Source organism: Chenopodium quinoa, unplaced genomic scaffold, assembly GCF_001683475.1.
Source record: "Chenopodium quinoa cultivar QQ74 unplaced genomic scaffold, ASM168347v1, whole genome shotgun sequence".
Lineage (NCBI taxonomy): Eukaryota > Viridiplantae > Streptophyta > Magnoliopsida > Caryophyllales > Amaranthaceae > Chenopodium > Chenopodium quinoa.
The window spans coordinates 3,036,011-3,056,790 of NW_018742390.1; the positions used below are offsets into that span (position 1 = coordinate 3,036,011).

Sequence of the window (20,780 nt, forward strand, 5' to 3'; positions counted from 1 at the left end):
TTTTGCACTTGGTGGGAAGATTGTTCCTTCCTAGGTGTGGTGGCCTTCCAAGGGGAGGAAGTGAAAGGAACATCTCCTCCTTTTTGTGGTGTCTCTACACCACCATCATCATCAAGAACTTCATCAACCTTCTCATGAGTATCAACACCGTCATCATTCTCCACCTGCTTCTCGGGAAGCTCAAAAGAATAAGTATCACCCTTTTGAAGAAATACGGACTCATTAAAGGTAACATCTCGGCTAGTGATGATTCTTGATGTTCTAGGGTCCCAAAGTCTATAACCCTTGACCCCATCCGTGTATCCTAAGAAGATACACTTCTTCGCTCTAGGCTCAAACTTCCCGTCATTCACATATGCATAAGCCGGACAACCGAAGACTCTCAATCCGGAATAATCTCCTGGCGAACCCGACCACATCTCCTCCGTTGTCTTTAACCCAAGAGCGGTGTGTGGTGATCGCTTTTCCACATGAGCCGTCATTTTCACTGCTTCAGCCCAAAATCCCTTGCTTAGCCCCGCTTGGAACAACATACACCGAGCCTTTTCAAGCAAAGTCTTATTCATCCTTTCCGCCACTCCATTTTGTTGTGGTCTTCCAGTACAAGTGCGATGACAAGCAATGCTAAGTTTCTTGCAAAACTTGGTGAGTTCTTTCTCCACAAACTCAAACCCGTTATCCGTTCACGACCTCTTTATTTGCCTTCCGGTTTGTTTCTCAATCAAGGTTTTCCAATCTTGGAACTCCTCAAAGACTTGATCTTTGTTTTTCAAGAAGAAAACCCACACCTTTCGTGAATAATCATCAATAAAGGTGAGCAAATAGCGGTGACCACCCAAGGATGGCTTTTTAGAAGGATCCCACAAATCCGAGTGAATATAATCAAGTGTACCTAGGGATGGCAATGGATCTGTATCCGACCCGGATCTGTGGATCCATATCCGTTTCCACGGATATGGATATTTAAAATTTGGACCCAATGGATCCGGGTCGGATACGGATCCTACACTTAAAAATGGATCTGGATACAGGTCTTATCGAAATATCTGTATCCAGATCCGTTTACCTGTTTATTTTTTTTACATAAGATAATTTTTAAAGCCCAGCCCACATTTGTAAATGAGAATTTGAGTCTGTCTCTAAAAACCCCCAAACAACAACTCCAAGCACAACACACTCTCTCTCCTCTTTCTTTTTCTACCGCCGACCAAAAACTAGCGGATTCAGCCTATATTGCCGGCGACTGTGAGTCTGAGCCATCATCTCCGGGGAGCACAAGCTCGCAAGTCAGACTCACATTATGAAATCTAGTATACTCGATCACAAATTTATCTCTCCCAGGTGTATAGTTAAGGTGGATTTGAAGAAAGATTATGATTCAGTTGAGTGGGGATTCTTGATCACTGTCATGCAGAAGCTTGGTTTCCCTCAGAGTTTTGTTGATTGGATCTGGAATTATCTTACTTCTGTCTCTTACTCTATTCTTATTAATGGTTTTCCTGCCCCCCCCCCCCCTTTGAAGCTAAGAAAGGGTTAAGACAAGGTGACCCTATGTCTCCCTTTCTCTTTGCTATTGGTATGGAATACCTCTCCAGATGCCTTGATGAGCTTAGGTTATCTCCTGATTTTAACTTTCACCCTAGATGTGAAAAGTTAAACCTAACTCACATGATGTTTGCTGATGACTTATTGATGTTTTCTAGAGCTGATAGTGTTTCTGTTAAGCTTCTCTTCCAAGCCTTCTCAAAATTCTCAGGTGCCTCTGGGCTTTCTGCTAATCTTGATAAAAGTGAAGTCTATTTTGGAGGGGTCTCTATTGATGTACAGAAAGAGTTGAGGGAGCTTTTTGGTGTTTCTCAAGGTACCATTCCTTTTAGGTATCTTGGGGTCCCTCTCTCTTCCAAAAAGCTTACTAATGCTCAATGTAGGCCTTTGGTGGAGAGGGTCACTGCTAGAATACAAGGGTGGATGGCTAAACACTTGTCTTATGCCGGGAGGCTTCAATTGGTGAAGAGTGTGTTGTTTGGTATCCAGACTTATTGGGCTCAAATTTTTATTCTTCCGAAGAAAATTCTGAAAGAGATTGAGGCTAGGTTCAGGTGCTTTCTTTGGACTGGATCCTCTGCCCCTGCTAAGAAGTCTTTGGTTGCTTGGAATAATGTCTGTCTTCCTAAAGTTTGTGGTGGATGGAACTTGCTTTCTCTTCCTAAGTGGAATAAAGCAGCAGTCACTAAGTTACTTTGGGATATTGCTCACAAGGCTGATAATCTTTGGGTTAAGTGGGTCCATATCTACTATTTCAAGCATAAAGATTGTTGGACCACCCCTACCCCTGCTAGATGCTCTTGGTTCTTGAAGAAGATTTTGAGTTATAGAGATGTTGTGAATGATCAAGGGGGATGGGATGGTTTCATACAAGGAAACAAGTTGAAAATCAAGAAGCTTTATGCTGATATTAGGCCTCAAGTGCCTAAAGTTCCTTGGAAGAGAGTTACTTGCCATAACTTAGCAACTCCCAAAAGTATTTTTATCTTGTGGCTAGCTTTGTGGAATAGGCTTGTCACTAAGGATAGGTTGCTTCAATGGCACATCTCTTGTGATCCAAGGTGTTTCTTATGTCTGAATGGCAATGAAAGTGTTCAGCATTTATTTTTTGATTGTGAATTCTCTAGGAAGGTTTGGAGCAAGGTGTTGGGTATTTTACATGTTTCCAAGCATGTTCAACAGTTTAGTGATGAGGTCAATTGGATGAAGAAAATCTGCAAAAGTTCTAGATTGAAGAATAAAGTGATCCAGGTGGCCTTCACTGAAACAGTTTATGGTATTTGGATCCAAAGGAATGCAGTTCTCTTTACTGGTTGCTGGAAATCTGTTGATGCCCTAGTTAGGGATATTGTTTTTCATTCAGTTTGTAGAATCCCGGCGTGAAGCAAATATTTGATTGTTTAGGAGCTTGTCTCTGGCTTCTAGTGTTTCCGTTCTAGTTTCTTTTTCACTCAGATTATCTGTCTTGTTCTGGTTGCTCGTTTGGCTCTTTTTTTTTTGGTGTTGGGTTCTGATGGTGCTTTTATTTACTTGAAGTTGAGATTCCCGTTGCATCTTTATTGTATTGCTGTTCTTTTTCTACTGACTGTATCTCTCTGTTTTCTACTGGTTGCTGCTGTCTTCTTTGTTGTCTCTGCACTGCTGGTGCTGTGTTCTACTGGTTGTGCTGCTGTGCACTGCTGAGCATTGTTGTCTGCTTGATGTTGCTGCTGCTCTGCTGTTTGTGCTACTGCACTGCTGTTTGTTGCTGCTGTTTGTTGCTGCTGTTTGTTGCTGCAGTTTGTTGCTGCTGTCTGTTGCTGTTGTTTGTTGCTGCTGCACTGTTGTCTGTTGCTGCTGCACTGTTGTCTGTTGCTGCTGCACTGTTGTTTTGTTGTTGTTGCACTGCTGGTTGTTGCTGCTGCACTGCTGTTTGTTCTTCTGTGCACTGCTGTTTCTGCTGGCTGTGCACTGCTGGCTGCTGCCCTTTGCTCTGTGCCTTGTTGTCTGATGATGGTGCTAGTTTTGTTGCTTTTGTTGTTGCTTGTTTTTTTGTTTTTGTTGGTTTACTGGTCAGTTTGCAGGCATGTCTGCTTCTGATTGTTGTTTTTTGGTATTTTTTTGGGTGTTTGGCTTTGTTGTTTATTGCTGGTATTGTTGTCTGGTCCTGGTTTCCGGAAACCTTCCTAGAAGGTGGCCGGAAATCTGAGTCCAGTTGTTATAGGCCCTTCCTAGAACCCTTCCTAGAAGGTGGCTAGGTTTGGATCTAGAACTGGTTTTGGGGTTGGCCTGTTGTTTTCAGGTCTTGTGGTGTTCTGGTGGTAGTTATAACTTAGCTTTTGTAAGTTGTAACTTTCTCTCTTTGGTAATAAAATCTTATTTTCCAAAAAAAAAAAAAAAAAAAAAAAAAAAAAAAAAAAAAAAATCTAGTATACTCAAGTCCTTACTTTACGTTTTAGTTTTATTAAATTTTAATGTCATTTAATTATTGTTCAAACTAATTCATACTCATTATCTAGTCTTATTTCTGGTATACTCATAATCTAAATTAGTGGATCTCTTTCATTAATTTTCTGCTCACAAGTTTTCGATTTTACATTTTATTTTTTCGTATGAACCTTTATCTAAGTGTTTGTTATCTGATGGGTGGGATATAATAGTTTGTTTGTTTTTTATGGATGAGTATATATCGTATCTTAATCTTATTGTTTGTTACTTGAAAACTAGATATTTTGTTAAATAATAGGTACAATGTGTAGGATCCGTTTAAGATCCGTTTTGGACCCGGATCCGTAAGATCCAGGGGATATGGATATGGATCCCTCAAATTTGGACCCGACGGATCCGGAGCGGATCTGGATCCAGGGTATAAAAACGGATCTAGATATGGATCCGACCCGTTGCCATCCCTAAGTGTACTCTTGGTTCTATTTGTAACCGCCTTGAAGCTAACCCTTCTTTGTTTCCCGAACACACATGCTCACAAAATTCCATAGAACCCGTAGCTTGATTACCCAATAGACCCCTCTTGGAAAATTCCGATAAACCTCTTTCACTCATGTGCCCAAGCCTCATATGCCACAACTTCGTATTATTGGACTCGGACATTGACGAAGACACCGCTGATGCCGAACCCTCAACCATCGACCCGATTAACTCATAGAGTGAGCCAATCTTCTTGCCTTTCATCACAACTAGAGCCCCCAAAGCAACCTTAAGTTCACCCTTTTCAAGAGTGCACCAGCAACCATTGTTATCCAAAGAGCCCAATGAGATCAAGTTCTTAGTCATATCCGGAACATGACGCACATTTGATAGAGTGCGGACCATTCCATCAAACATCTTGATCCTTAACCATTCCAATCCCCGCAACCTTGAAAGCCGCACTATTGCCCATTAGCACCACTCCACCTTGAACACTATCATAAGTAGAGAACCAATGTCGATTGGGAGTGATATGATAAGAACAACCCGAATCAAGTATCCATTTGTCATTGGACCTTGAATTCGATTCAACCACAAGAAGAATTGAATCATCACTATCACTCTGAGCCACCGCCGCCGAATCGTCATGGTAAGATGTACTAGCTAAATCCTTATCATCTAAAGTAAAATCTATTTTATGCAAGTCCATAACTAAAGAATCAAACTCATCAAGATGAGATTTCAAGGATATACCTTCTTCAAGTTTGAGTTCATGTAGTTTTCTCTTCAACAAAAGTCGATTGGTTACCTATTTTGTCATATAGAGCGACTCAAGATTCAACCATAACCCCGCCGCCGTTGTTTCCTTCGCTACCTCCCTCAACACCTCATTAGAAACGCTCAATTAAATCAAGAAGAGAGCTTTCTTTTCTAACTTTTTGAACTCCTCCTCCAACATATCCGAAGGCTTCTTCTTAGTCCCAAGCATTGCCTCATCCAAGCCATTTTGAACCAAAATGGCATTCATCTTCAACTTCCATAACCCAAAGTTGATTGACCTGTCAAATTTCTCAATATCAAATTTTGAACCTCCGATGGCCAAAATACCTTCAATTTTAAATCAACCAAGAACAAGCCCTAATTTTTACCCAAGGATCTAACCTAGCTCTTGATACCAATTTGTTAGAGCAAATGGTTGATAATTGAAGTAATTAGCAAGAACAATTAAGAAATTTTATGGTAAAAGAGACAAGAAATTGGATGGTGGAAAAATTCTTCAAGCAATTACTTGAAGACTATAAAACCCACCAAAGAACAAGGAGAATTATTGTATTGATTATAATTAGTGTTTACAAGAGTAATCTCTCACTAATTTCCACTCTAAAGCACAAGGGTTTCAAGAACAAGAACCCTAGCTCTAATTATGTTTCACTCAATTTGGGGATGATAAACAAAATAACCCTTAATGGGTATTTATACCCCCGACAGATTTGGAAAGGCTATCAGGTAGGCACAGACATGCCCAGCACGGACGTGCCATATTTGGCACGGACGTGCATCTCCTATTCGCGTCAGCACAGTTAACTCGTAGTAAAACAGCTATAACTTCCTCGGTTCTTATTGGAATTAAGCTTATGACCTATCATTGGAAAGCTCTTGAAAAAATATTTCACCTCCAACTCTAATCACCTCAAAACTCCAAGTAGTTTGAGAGATATTTCCAGTTTAAGTTGACCCATCCAATGCTTCCTTGCTTAACACAAGTAATTCATCCCCTTAGCTTATATGCCAAGCCTCGATTGATTCTCGAGTCACATTCCAACATTATGTTTATGAAGAAGGAAATAAAATTTGCTTGCTATTGTTCGATCAAAGATTTAATGATTCATAGATATCGTTTTGAGGATATACATTACAACGACAATTGCGAATATACAAAACAGGAAACTTAACCAAAGCAGTAGAAAATATATCATAAGAGTTATGATTTGGAAATGTTCCAAAAGTTATCTTTTCTAAACAGGATTAAGGGTTATGAAAAATGTCATAATGCACCCTAAATCAGAAAATACTTCTTCATGGGTTTTCTCATGGAAACTAAGAGGTGTTATTCCTACAATCGTGTAGAAACAAAGTGTTTGTTGCTCGCGATAGGGTCTTTATAGAAAGAAATCTCTTCCTACAAATCCAAGTGGGAGTAAAGTTAGATCTTCGATGAGATTCGAGACGAGCAACAAGTGGATGTGGATAACACTGCATCAGAGACGAATGCACATGAAATCAGCTAATTTGATAAAAACATGTGTCGAAGCAAGCTAAATCAACTAGCGAGACTTCTATCGTCCTACGAGAATGAAAGGCTTCAAAGAGTTGAAGAGAATAATTCTATTATCGCTCATACATATTGTAGGTTACTTGGGATCAAAACAAACAGTTTGTTGAAATTTTAAGAAATGGTGGATTTTAAAATTTTCCTATTGGAATGGTTGGAATCCATGCCCTACAAGTAAGCTTTGGATAAGTGCCAACTCATGAAATGGCCTAAAGCCAAGAAATCCATAATGGACTCCATGTCTGTGAAGATGTGTTAGTACATGATAGTCTTACAAATAGGGTCAAACCTATTAGTTGGGTAAGCCTATCTATTCGGATTCTTCTAGTGATTTTTTATTTCGATTACGAAGTTTAGCATTGGAGATCAAAATCACCTTCATGGAATATTCTTGATGGAGGATATGTATATGATACAACCTAAGAATTTTGAAATCCAGAAATCCAAGAAAGTTTTGCATACTTCAAAAATTCATTTAATGGATTGAAGCAAACATCAGGGAGTTGGAACATTCGTTTCGATTAGGCAATCAAACAGTTTGATTTCCTTAAAGAGCGAAAAGGAATCTTGTAGAGACAAGAATTTTAGTGGGAGCAATTGGTCTTCTTGTTCATGTATGTAGATGACATACAGTTAATATTAAATGACATATCAATGCTAAAGTAAGTCAAGCAATGGTTAGAGGGTTGTTTCTATATAATAGATTTAGGAGATGCTGAGTACATATTGGGAATCAAGATCCATGAAGTGAATCTTGAAAAATGATTGGAATGAATCAAGAGACTTATAATGATAAGGACCTTGATAAGTTCATGAAGCAAGACTCTAATAGAGGATGTTTTCCCATGTTTCATGGTAGTACGCTCTGTAAAACTCAATGCCTTCAAAAGCTAATAGAGTTGAGTTATATTGATAGTGTACCTTATGCTTTTGCAAAAGGGTCCATAATATGTGCAATGATATGTACAAAGAAAAATGTAGCATATGACTTGTGCACGGGTAACAGGTTCCATGTAAATTCAGAACACATATTAAAAGTTGCAAAGTACAGATCCTTGAGTACTTGAGAAGAACTAAAGGAATATTTCTAGCTAATGGTGTTAAAAGTAAACAAGTTGTCAAAATTTATACGGATGCAAGTTTACCAAACAGGCATGATGACTGTAGATGTTGATCAAGATGCATATTCGTGTCTATATGAATAAGGACAGTAAGCTTGATAGGGTTCAAAGCAGAATACTATTGCATACTCATAGTCAAAATATATGCATGTAGCTATAGTAAGAGTAGTTAAGGAGAATGTTTAGATCAAACTGTCTTATGAATAGAGGACATCTTTGCCAAAACAAAGGAGTCAGGGTCATATCATAAATCCAAACAAATAGATATGAGATATCACCTCATTTATGAGATCAATGACAAGCAGGATGCCGTGATCTGCAAAGTTTTATTATGAGTGAGAAACTAATAAACCTCTTCCGTAGACTAAGGTATGAGAGTCATATTAAAGTCTTGGATTGAAGCAATTTAGGTAATTCAAGTTGTATTACATAAGGAATGCATTTATTTGCAGAATTATGTTTAAAACTGAAATTTCATTTCTCTTATTTAATTATGGTTTTGAATATTAAATAAAATGTCCAAAATAATTAGGAATTGATGGGCTTATCAGGTTGATGACCTGATGAATGAAACCCCACAGGCGAACAAAATTCATATATTGTTTAAGTTCCTAGTTCGAGATCATTAAAGTGGACATAAATGATTTCAATAAAAGGACTAGCAAGTAAGATTGATTGGATAGCGCAGTTTCATGGGCTATAGGGGAATAGTGATGCTCGGTCAATCACTTGGATATGCATGAATGATGCATGATCGAACAAATGACCTACTTTAAAGTTCAAGTATAGAGCTTCCGTATATATTAGTGAATTACTTTGACATAAGTGGAACATTGATTTCATTCAATGGATGTCATAACTATGGTACACTCAAACGTCAAGACGTAACTAGAGATTATAAAGGGTGTTTCCTGGTTATTTTAGAAGTTCAGTGGGAGGCTTGTTGCCACAAGATTGGATAGAGTCTACCTATTAAATTAGGAAATGTGTCATGGCTGTTTGAAGAGGGAGAATTCAGAAAATACGTGGCCGCGTTCAAATGCATTACACAAATCATTTAGTTTTGTAATTCTAACTCATATTTCAAGAAACGATTAGTAGATTAATATGATCTCGACATGTGATGCAATTATATTGTCAAATCGACACATATATTGACTTAGGAATTTAAATATTACACCCTTGTCTCAGACAAGTGGGAGATTGAAGGATTTATGTCTTCGTCGTGAGCAATTACTAGATATATAATTGGATCAAATTATGGAGACAATTAAGTTCGTACATTTGTATCGTCGTTTTTCCATAGTTAGAGGTACTAACGATCTTTAGACTAGTAAAATAGCCCAAATCCCAATTGGACGGATCCTATAAGGTCACATTAAGGGGCTAGCTCGAGCATTAGAGGACGAGGCCCATCACGGGCCTCATCACTCTAGGTGGCCGGCCATATGGAGGATTAGAAGGGGTTTTGGGCTGCGTGCCCTAGTCTGATTATAATGAGATTTAAATAGACTAGGTGCCTAGGGTTTGCAAGCAATCAATTGACTGATCATTTTGATCAAACCCTAATTAGAAAACACGCAACCCAACCCCTCTAAAAGTCCTCTCTCTCACACGACTCTCTCCTCCTTCTCGACGCCGGTGGTGTCTCGTGGTGGTGGTCGTTCATGCGGTGGTTGGTTGTTCATAAAGGTGGTGATCGCGGTTTTCCTCAATTACTCGACCAATCCAGTATTGGTGGACGGCTCATTCGAATCTCGTGGACTATGTAGAGGAGCAACGCTTGGGGCTCTATTCTCTCCCTGATTTTCCTGTCGAAGAGCTTCGTGGAATTCACGCATCAAAGGTATGATTATGTGTCTTGTGTGGTATGCATGCGATTCTTGGTTTAAGTGCTTTATGAATATGATTCATGTTATTTCTGCTACGTAGTACCTATAAACTCCTACAAATTGATCATCACTTCACTCTTTGTTTATTGAAATAGTTTATAATAATTGGGCAAAAACTAATAGAACATGTCTCCCTGTGGGATTTGACCCGTATTTGCTAAGTCTCTGCAAAGAACAGACATCGTGCACTTGCAGTATTACTTTTTATTCATTAAAAGCACACTTATCCGGAAGGATAAGTGGGAGATTGATAGGAATGGTTCCCTTCGAACAAGTGTATTATTCAGTGAAGTCAAGTGATCGGAATGCCTAGGTGGAGGCCGCTTCCGATCAGTAATATTAATGAGTAATTAATATTACAGCTTAATATTTACTAAACCCTTCGGGCGACACATAAAGTTGTCAAAAGCTAACCCGACCCTAAATACCGACCCAAACCCGATTATTAACCGACTGATCTGAACTTGAAAAAATGGTAACCCAAACCCGACCTGAAACCAACCCAAGACCCGAGTTGACCTAAGTATATGAAACCCGAACCTGAACATGAACCGACCTGGAGATGACCCCACCCGAATGTAACCCGTAAATTATTGACCTGAACCGAACCCGACTTGAACCGAAATTAACCCAAACCCGCTTTAACCCGTCAAAACCCAAATTTAACCCGACTTATTACTAACCCAACCTGAATTCAACCCGACCAGTTCCTAACACGACCTATTACAAACCCGACTCGAAATCAACCTAACTTATTATTGACCCAACCCAAATTCAACCCGACTTGTTATTGACCCGACCCAAATTTTACCCAACCTATTACTAACCCAACCCAAAAATTCAACCCGATTTACTACGCACCCGACTCGAAATCAACACGACTTGTTATTGAAACGACCTAAATTCAACCAAAATTGTTCCTGACCCGTTTTCAAATCGCCTTAAATTCAATTTAGACCACCTTATTATTTTTTATCAAAGAATTTTGTCTATAGAGACCAAGTCGGTCTAGGCCAGCAAACGAAAAGAGTATCATCCCCCTTCCTTCGTTCTTTATTACTTGACCCGCTTTGACTTTTACACTATTAACCACCCCTCCTTTGACCGTATTTTGTGAATAATATGTAAGAAAATATATATTCACTTATTATCTTTTTGGATTTGTCTCAATAAGTATTGTCATAATATATAACTTATATAATATTTACTTATGGAGAATTTAAGTTATTGATCGTTAATGTTTTGTACTGGCAAGCGTGTTAAAAGAAACAGGTCAAGTAAAAAAGAACAGAGGAAGTATTTGTTATATGGTCAAATAAGATAATTATCTTCCTAAATTATGGACTATAGTTCCCTAGTATGTTGCCATATATATTGTAGTCAAAGGATAATTAGCTTGATAACACTACTATAAAATGCCCAAAGAGACCCGAAATAAGAGACCCGTTAATCAAACAACTGGTCTCCGTGTTTCAAGATACCCAACATTACAAACAACCGGTCTCATTCGTAGTATTCTAAAAAAAAAAGAAAAAAAAACAAAGACCCTTTCTCAAACATAACAGATCTCTATAAATTTTATTATTTTTAAATTAAAAATGGGAGACCTGTGTTTTTACATAACCGGTCTCTCTTTTCATTAAAAAAAATACTAGTATATGTTTTGGAGAGACCTGTGGTGAGCTTAACCGGTCTCCCTAGCTTATTTCCATGAATAAAATATAACTAAACACTAAAATCTTTCCCAATTTTCCTTCTTCAATCCGCCTCCTCTTCCTCTTTCTCTCTTCCTCTTACCTCAAACTCCTTATTCCTTCTTTTCAATTTTAATTCCTCCATTTCTTGTTTCAATTCATCTTTCAATTCGTTTTATGAGTCTTTTTTATGTTTATCATTTTCTTCAACCTCGGTACTATATAAATTTTTTCGCTTTCAATTCGTCTCCATAGACAAACCAATGGAGCTTCAAAAGTACCTTTTAATGGCGTTCAAGCTTCTCCTCTTGATTTTCTGAGTCGTCTTATAAAAAGGATGGACCGTCAAGGAAGATGATCTCCCATTTGGCGACTTCATGAACAACTCGCTTCCAATTTCAATGACATATCATTGTTTACCACTAAGAACAGGTTTTTATTTTCAAAAAATAATGGCTTCATTCTATTACCTCAATTGTTTTTTCATACCCTCAATTTTAATTTATTTTTTATTTTAGATCTCGCTAAAATGAAGTAAAAATTGTAGAACTATGGGTAAAGGGAGTGTTGATTCTCGTTTTGCAATATTATCAGACTACCTCAATGCTTTGATGGGTAAAGGGTTCATGTTATTGCTGTTAATAATTATTTAGTGTTGTGATTGTGAATGGGTTGGTCAATTTGCTCGATTTCTTGGTCTCAAGGCTGGCCTTGTTAAGCATATTGTTTTTGTTTTCATTGTATGTTCTCCAAATATCGTTTTCATAATTTGATTAAGATCTATTCATCTAATTTCTCGTTTGCTTTTGGTTTTCAAGTCTGATAATTTTAAAATAATTATTTAGATCTAATTTTTATTTTCGTTTTTAGAGTTTATAACCTCCGTTTTTTATTTTTCTTCTTCAATTTTTATTTTTGTGTTTTTATTTTGATTTAAAAAAAATAGTTTTCATTTTCATTTTCTATTCTGATGTTGGTTTAGATCTTATCGATTAAATTTTTTTTTTTTTGGTTTATTTTTTACTATTTTATTTCGATTGTAAATTTTTGATATAATTTGTGATTATACAAAATGGGTAATTTTTGAATTTTTATTTTGGTTATTTTTTTCTGTTTTTGCTTTTTAATTTCACTATTTATGTGTACATTGTTAGTATTATGAATTTAATTTTATTTAACTTTGTATAGCTTCTATTTAGTGTAAATCTTTATTTTTTGTTTCTTGTGTTAAGTGAAAATCTAACCTTATTATTATTTGTTCTTATTATAGGTTATCTATGAGCTAATGCTTAACGGTGATATGATATAGATGGCGAGGATGGTTGAAAGGAATGGTGTCCTTCGAACAAGTGTACTATTCCGTTAGTGGGTTCAGAATTATTAGAAAGCTAATATATTCAGTAAGGTCAAGTGATCGAAATTCCTGGGTGGAGGCCGCTTCCGATTAGTAATATTAATGCATAATTAATATTACATCTTAATCTTGACTGAACCAAGCCACTAACGAACTGAAGCGCCGAATTAATTAGGAATTAATTAATAAGTCGACCGAGTAATTAATATTTAGACGTCCAAAATTCGAGCTTGGAGCGTTGAAACCGAGCGTCGAAAGTCGAGTCGAAAATAGTAAAAGACAAGACGTGAATAATAATAAATCAACAATGACCGAAATATCCCTAGCATTGGTAAAACCGAGTGCTAGTAGGAGCGCGACAAAAAGCTAGCAACCTGAACCAAGTGTGCGTGGTAATGCTATCATGTGGAAGCTAACAGCCCGCACACTTGATGCTTGGCTTGCTAAGCCGTGGCAGCTAGCAACCCACGCTTTTCGGTGCAAGTGAGGTGGGCCAAAGCCTCACAACCACCCCATGGAAGCCCACAAGGCAACCATGGGTGCCCAAGTGAGCTGCCATGTGGCGCAACTCAAATGGAGGAGAAGAAAGGGAGGTGGCCGGTTATGGGGGTATGAATGGGGGGCAAGTTTGGTCCCCCCCCCCCCCCTCCAAGTGGTCCTCACCTACTCCTCCTTGTATGCTTGCCACTTGTTGATTTATTACTAGTTTGATTATTAATTTTATTTTAGATTTAAAATAAATGGGAAAATCAAATTCTCCCACATTGATGGGAGAGCTTTTCACACTCATGCATTTCCCTATAAATACTCAAGTTGGGGTATTGGGAAAAGCACTTGAGTAAGAGTTGAAAAAGGCATCACCATTGTGAAAACCTTTGAACTCATTAATTACTCGGGTTTTGGTCAGGCCTTGCTAACCCCAAGGCATTGGACCGTTTTCGGTGGTCGAGTTGTGGGTGGACTATCGTTGGAGGCCGTCGTAATTTTGAGGCTTGCTTTCGAAGTAAGAGACCCTTCCGGTCGGGCGAAGCACGCTCCAAAGGTAATCGTTTTATCTTAATCTTGTGATTAATTTAATTATGTTTATGGTTTTATTTATTGCGAGTGCGGTCTTGTTTTTGGGTTTGTTTCCGCGGTGAGTCGGACTCACCAAACCCCAACAATGGTAACGGATGATGATGAAGATAATCACTCCAATAAAACAAGTGGATGATAGTTCATTTTTAGTGTTAATTTTCTTTTTATATGATTACAGATTAATAGATTATAGGACCTAGATAAATTATCGAATACATACTATAAATTACGAAGTACTCCATATCTAATATGTAAATACTTCGTATGTATTATGTACTATAGATTAATAGATATACCTTAGATTGTATTATTATTTTTCGAGCAAAATATGAAATTGTTTATTTGTTTTCGTAATTTTTTTTAAATATAATGTAGCAGTAGACCGCCTATTTAACATAGCTGGTCTCTCTTGAACTCATAAAAGAGACTGCTTTTGTAAGTTCACGGGTCTCAATTTTTAAACCGAGAGACCGTTTTTCTAACAAAAAGGGTCTTTTATGCTTCTACAATTTTAATATTTCAACCACCCAAAGAGACTGATTTTATAGATAACAGGTGACAAGTTTTGAAACTTTAGACCGCCTCTAAAGAAGCATTCTCTTAGCCAAAGAGACCGCTTAGCTAGAGACCGCCTCTAAGGCAGTCTCTTTGGCTAATTTGGACGGGTCTCTTTGGCCAATTTTGTAGTAGTGTAAAAATGATAATTATCTATTTATAGTTAGTTTAACCCGAATATGACCAGACTTGGAAATGACCTAATTTCATTGTAATCCACAAATTATTGACTTGAACATAACCCGACTTGAACCCAAAAATGACCCAACCTTATTATAACCCGCAAATTATTTACTTGAACCGTACCTGACTCAAACCCGAGAATGACCCGACCTGATTCTAACCCGCAAATTATTGACCTTAACCAAACCGGAATCGAACCCGAGAATTACCCTAACCTGTTTTAACCCATGAAAACCTGAATTAATCCCAACCTATTGTTCACCCGACCCTAATGTAACCCGACCTGTTATTAACCCGACCTAAACCCTACCCAAACCCGATAAGATGTATTACCTGACGTGACCCGACTCAAGCATGACCCAACCCGAACTCGACCCGCATAGGTTACAACATTAACCCGATCCGAATTTACCCGACTCACTCTTACCCGACTCAAACACAACCCGTTTACCCAAATTGACATATTTAGTCACACCCAAGCAACTAACGAACCGACACGACGAATTAATTCGGAAGGAATTAATGAGTAGCTCGAGCATTGTGAACAAAGACGTCAGATTCCGAGCTTAGAGTGTCGGAACCTGTAGACACCCATTTGTGTTTCCCCAAAACCAAACCCGGTGATGAATACCTTTTGCGTTGAATCATAATCGAATGAAGTGAAAGTGTGAAAAGTCTAATGTTTTTGGTTAGTTTTATAAAAAAAAATCTTTCTTTCTATTTTCGAAAATGCTCTATTTTATGAAAATAGCCAATCCAGTTTAAGTTTGGTCCATGAAAAGGGTCCAATAATGGTTTAGTTACATTGGACTCGAAGAGAGCTTTCCAACGATATATTATAAGCCCAATTCCGATGAATAATGAGGAAGTTATGGCAAAAATACTAAACTGGGCCTGTTTGGTTCTTATATGCGGCCCAATGATCTACAGGAGGGCCTATTATTAATTATCATTCCTAAAGCTATTATGATTGATTATATTCTTCTAGAATCTTCTATAAGGTTCTTTTGAATCCTAAAGAGATTAGGATTGAAAATTATGTTTTATGAGTTTTATTTAGAGTAAAAGAAGTGTTTTAAATGAAAATACGATTTTACCCTTCGTACAAACTTTACGACTCGATTTTATTGAAATATAGATTCCGCGTTGAAAACGGGTTAGAAACCTTCTACAACACCAAATGATAGGTTTGTCGCCTGGCGACGAGCCCTATCGCTGGCGACAGAAGAGTGTTTTATTCCTTTTCGAATTCTAATTCGTTTCTATCGATTCCGAACTATTTTCTTATAAATAGGGTCTCTAGAGCTCCATTGTTCAACAACCAGAATTCTATAATTCTCTTTTCTCTCTAAGCTAAAGCTTATTCTCTCACTCCCTCTTTCTAGCATAACCTTTTACAAAAACAGTTCCTCATACATTAGCACTAGACACACCTAGCCAAATTCGAAGTTGGCTTCGCCCTAAACGTGAAAGCTTTGATATTTCTAAGGGTTTGGTCCTAAATCTCTAGTTCAATTATTTAATTTAATTGTTTTGTTTATTATTATCCTTGAAGTTACATACTAACGTGCGTATTTTTTTATTAGAAAGACATACGAGACATCCAAGTAAGTGCTTTAATTGTTTAATTGATATTATGGTATAGAAATAATGCTTAGATTGTTATTTTGCTTCCTAGTATCATGTTATGATGTTTTGATTGATTCCTAGTATCATGTTAGGATGTTTTGATCTTCCTAGTATCATGTATAGGGTAATAACTAAAATTTCTAATATCAATTATGATTTCTATAATACTTTCTATTTTCTTTCCTAATAGCATGTTAGTATCATGTTAGGGCTAAAGCTTTGATTTTTATTGTTTAGTGGCATGCTAGGGTTTGTTATTTATCTTGTTAGTATCATGCCTAGGATCTTGCTATTAATATTATGCTTTAACATGATTATTTTAATTATGATTGTTATGATTATTGTTATAATTATTGTAATGATGATATTATTATGATTTATGATTATTATTAATTATGATTATGCTAATTATTATGTTGCTTGATATATATTTATTGTTATTTCTAGATCACGCATTTTATGCATGTTTAAAGGGATTTAGTACTTGTAATAACGCTTAATAAGATAATTAAGAATCTTGTTTAGGATTAATTTGATTTTAATTTAAGTGATCGCCAATAATAGTTTTGTTTGTGCATTAATATTCAACCAACATAGATTAATCAGGTTTAGGGTAAACCTATTGATTGCATGTTAGTCAGAAAGCACACATGAATACGAGAAGAATAAAGTAGAGGCCTATTTTATAGGGAGAGTTATTTGTCTTTTAGATTGGATTTGTACCTTCATTCTCGAACTTCCAGTCTTGGTTCCAGATCTATTGGAGTTAACGATGTCTTAGATCGTTAAGGGGTGTAAACTTCACCCTGCGAACGGTTTACAAGTTCCTAAAACTTGTTGGCGAATCTTTTGCTCTAGCTTCCTTCTCTTTTAACGCCACCATGCTTAAGTGTATGATGACAATGAGGTTCAAGTTTAGGGTAATGCTTGAAATATTCCCTAAAATTTTTGGCGACTCCACTAGGGAGGATTTCTACTTTAATTCCTAAAATTTATTTTGGCAATGATTTAGAATGAGTGGATGAGAATCGAAAAGTTCTAAGTATTTCATGTGCTTAATTTTGATTAACATTATTATCATAAGCATAAAAAAGGTTCTCATTAGAAAGACCATCCGTGATGAGTCAAAAACATAGGATTTTTACACGTAGAAAATTTGAGAAATATCTTTCACAACTAGAATTGAAATAATACTGCAAAAACTGGAAAATTCTAAGAACACAACAAGCTGCTGAGGCATGTAGAACTAGCGTCTAGAAAATAGAGTGCGTCGCCTGGCGACAATTTTTTCGTCTAGCGACGGAGCTATTTTCTGGCGACAGACTCTGTTGTCTGGTGCCAAGTTCTTCCAATACCGAGCCAGAACTCTACATTCTTGTTTTGACTAGCTCTAACACTGTTGGATTGATTCTACTTCCTTATTGAGTTTTTCTCTCTTTTTTGAAACCCATATGTGTTCAACATATGGACATAACCCTCTGGGAATTCATGCTCCATCTACCCAATCGAACGCTTTTGGAAACGAAGGGTACATCCGAGAATGTTGAATTCACCAAACCATGGAAGCGAGTTTAACTCCCAGGGTCCCATCCACACACGCAAAGTCTTCCAAAGGTAAGGCTTCCACGTGGTGCATCCGGACTCATAACCATGGACCCTCTTTGACTAACCCATATCCTGAACTTTAGAGAACTAGAGCCATGGTTAGGTTGCAAACTCATTGCATCATACTATGCTTACTTGATTACTTGTGCATTATTTGTTGTGCATACTCAATGTGTTTTTCCTAACCGTTTGTTTGACTTGTGATGAAGTATAAATAAACTAATTGATGACTAAAAGGACATTGCCTAATTAATCAATTAATTAATTTGAGTAATTAAAGTCTAATAAATTTATCAAACTGACTTAGTACGAATATAGACCTCTTCCTTTAGAGTAAAAATACTGAAAACAGTCCCACATCGATGTTCAATTAATGGCGTAAAATTTTGGGTTGTGGCGCCAAACGTTGTTGTGCAACGCCGGGCGACAACCCTGTCGTCTGGCGCTGCACTGTAGAGTGCAGCGACAGTATTGTTGCTTTGGCGACAGTTCAATTCTTTGCTCGAGTCACCACGACGAGTCTAATTAAACAGTTTATTAATCAGTTTGATCATTTTGTTAATGGCAGCAGCCTTATTTAGTCCTCAATTGAGTCTAAGCACTTAGTCTCATGGTCATACACAAGAGTCAAAGCATGTCACTTGCACTCACAAATAAAGCACACACTAATATGAATGTACACTTTGACCATGTCTAGAAAGTTTTGTATGCGCGTATTTTCCGTCATTTTTTTTAAGGGGGGTAAGTCGAATATTAATCCTCTAATTAAACCACACTTGTTTGAACCCATATACTTGATTTCCAAAATATGCACCCTACTTTTCCTTTTTTTTTCTCTTTCATAAACTAGTAAAGTCAAAGTCAATTTGAGTCAAGTCATTAAAACAAATTAAATGGTTTAATTTACAGCGTGTGGTCAAGAAAGGAAGGGCGTTTAATCAAGGACAACCTCTTCATTCAAGTTCAACTTTTTGATAAACCAGTCGGTCGAAAAAGAAAAGCTAAGAAGATAATGGTGAGTCAAGAAGAAGCCAATTAGCTTAAGAAGCAAATGTCTAGCGTTACTGAGGTGTTGAAGGCTTTAACCCTCCAAATCAATGACCCTGTGAAACAACAACAAATGGAGCTCATTCAAGAAAGCTTAAGCAAAATATCCAATGACTACAGATTCAGGGACATTAGCTCGCAAGGGGTCTCGGTGGACAAGGAGCTTCTTCCGCAGAAGTTCAATGCCAACGACATCCCTAAGTTCAAGGCAACAGACAACCCTTATTTCCACTTAAGAGCTTTCGAGACAATAATGAATATTAAGGGGATTGATAGGAAAGTCTTTCATTTATCTCTTGAAACCGTTTGTCAACAATGGTTATTTTCCCTTGACAAAGACAATAATCTATTGTAAACGCTTTCATTGATAGGTATAAATGTAATATTCAAATTGAAACTGATCATAGGTAAATTGAAATACTTAAGAAAAAAGAGAATGAAGGTTTCACTTCTTTCTTTAATAAGTGGAGGGAAACTTTTGCTAAGATGATTGAGGTACCTAGTGAAAAGGAATCTGTGAGAATATAAATTAAGAACCTCCAAGAAAAGTACTCCAAACATCTTAAGTATCAAAACAAATTGGATACCTTTAAGGTCGTCTATGACATTGGAATTAACATTGAAGACGACTTTGCTAAACAAAAAGCTGCTAATAATAACTGTAACAGTGGCTGGAAAGGTAAGAAGAACGACAATCCTTCTTCTTCCAAAACCACCCACTCAAACAATGTTAGCACCTTGTAGACACCCATTTGTGTCTCCCCAAAACCAAACCCAGTGATGAGTACCTTTCACGCCGAATCATAATCGAAGGAAACGAAAGTGTGGAAAGGTCTGGTGTTGCGGAAAGTTTTAATTCTTTTCTCTTCTCTCTGTTTTTGAAAACTTTATTTTAAGAAAACAGCCAATCCAGTTTTGTTGGTCCATGATATGGGTTCAATAGTGGTGTAGTAGGATGGGGCTTGCAAAGACCTTTCCAACGATATATTATAACCCCAATTCCGATGAATATTGAGGAATTTATGGCCAATTTACCAAACTGGGCCCGGTTTGAGCTTTAAATACGACCCAATGATCTAGGGGAGGGCCTAATATGATTTATCATTCCTAATGCAATTATGAATGGTTTTGGTCTTCTAGAACATTCTAGAAGGTCTTATCATTCTTAATTCAATTAGGATTCTTCAGAGTTTTAATTAGATCAAATAGCATTTTCGACTGAAATTATATTAGTTTATCTTCCAGTACGGGAAATTTATCAGATTTTTGAAAACGCGTTGAAATCCAATTTGGCGTCCAACCCCAGGCCTTGGCGCCTGGAACCAGGATTGGCGCCAGACGCCAGCCATTGGCGCCTGGCGCTAGCCACTGGTCCCTGCGCCAAGGTGGTTTTGGGATCTTCAGACTCTGTTTTGATAAATTATCTTTTTTGGATGATTTTCTATATAAATATCGTATCAAAAACTCCGTTTCCAGGGATCATCTACATCTATCATTCACCAATTCTCTTTATTCATAAGTTTTCACCAACTATCTTCATCATTCATCAACAAGCATCATCGATCATCAACTTTCTTTCAATAATCCTTTTCATTCATCTCTTTTCATCAAGCTTTCATTAAAATTCGTTCTTCCTTTAATACTTTGCTTTTTAATACAAAATTTCGTATTCACAAGATCTAGAAACACCTAGCCATATTCGAAGTTGTCTTCGCCCTAGACGTGAAAGGTTTTAATTTCTGAGGGTTTGGTCCCAAATCTCTATTTCAATTATTTAATTTAATTGTCTTGATTATTATTTTTCCTTGAAGTTACTAATGTGTGTATTTTGTTATTAGAAAG

The 20,780-nt window shown here is 37.2% G+C and overlaps 1 protein-coding gene across 1 annotated transcript; it reads left to right on the top strand.

Annotated features, from left to right (window-relative positions):
- The first annotated feature begins 1,551 nt into the window (after positions 1–1,551).
- LOC110699800 lies at positions 1,552–3,228 on the top strand. The gene is made up of 2 exons (XM_021877316.1): positions 1,552–2,907; positions 3,001–3,228. The coding sequence occupies exons 1-2, from the start codon at positions 1,552–1,554 to the stop codon at positions 3,226–3,228; spliced, it is 1,584 nt and encodes a 527-aa protein (XP_021733008.1).
- The last annotated feature ends 17,552 nt before the right edge of the window (positions 3,229–20,780 follow it).

Excerpts from the sequence above, each read along its gene's own strand:
- LOC110699800 (XM_021877316.1), top strand. The coding sequence starts at position 1,552 with ATGTCTCCCTTTCTCTTTGCTATTGGTATGGAATACCTCTCCAGATGC. Across the intron at positions 2,908-3,000 it reads GGGATATTGTTTTTCATTCA|ATTATCTGTCTTGTTCTGGT; the intron begins GTTTGTAGAATC and ends TTTTTCACTCAG.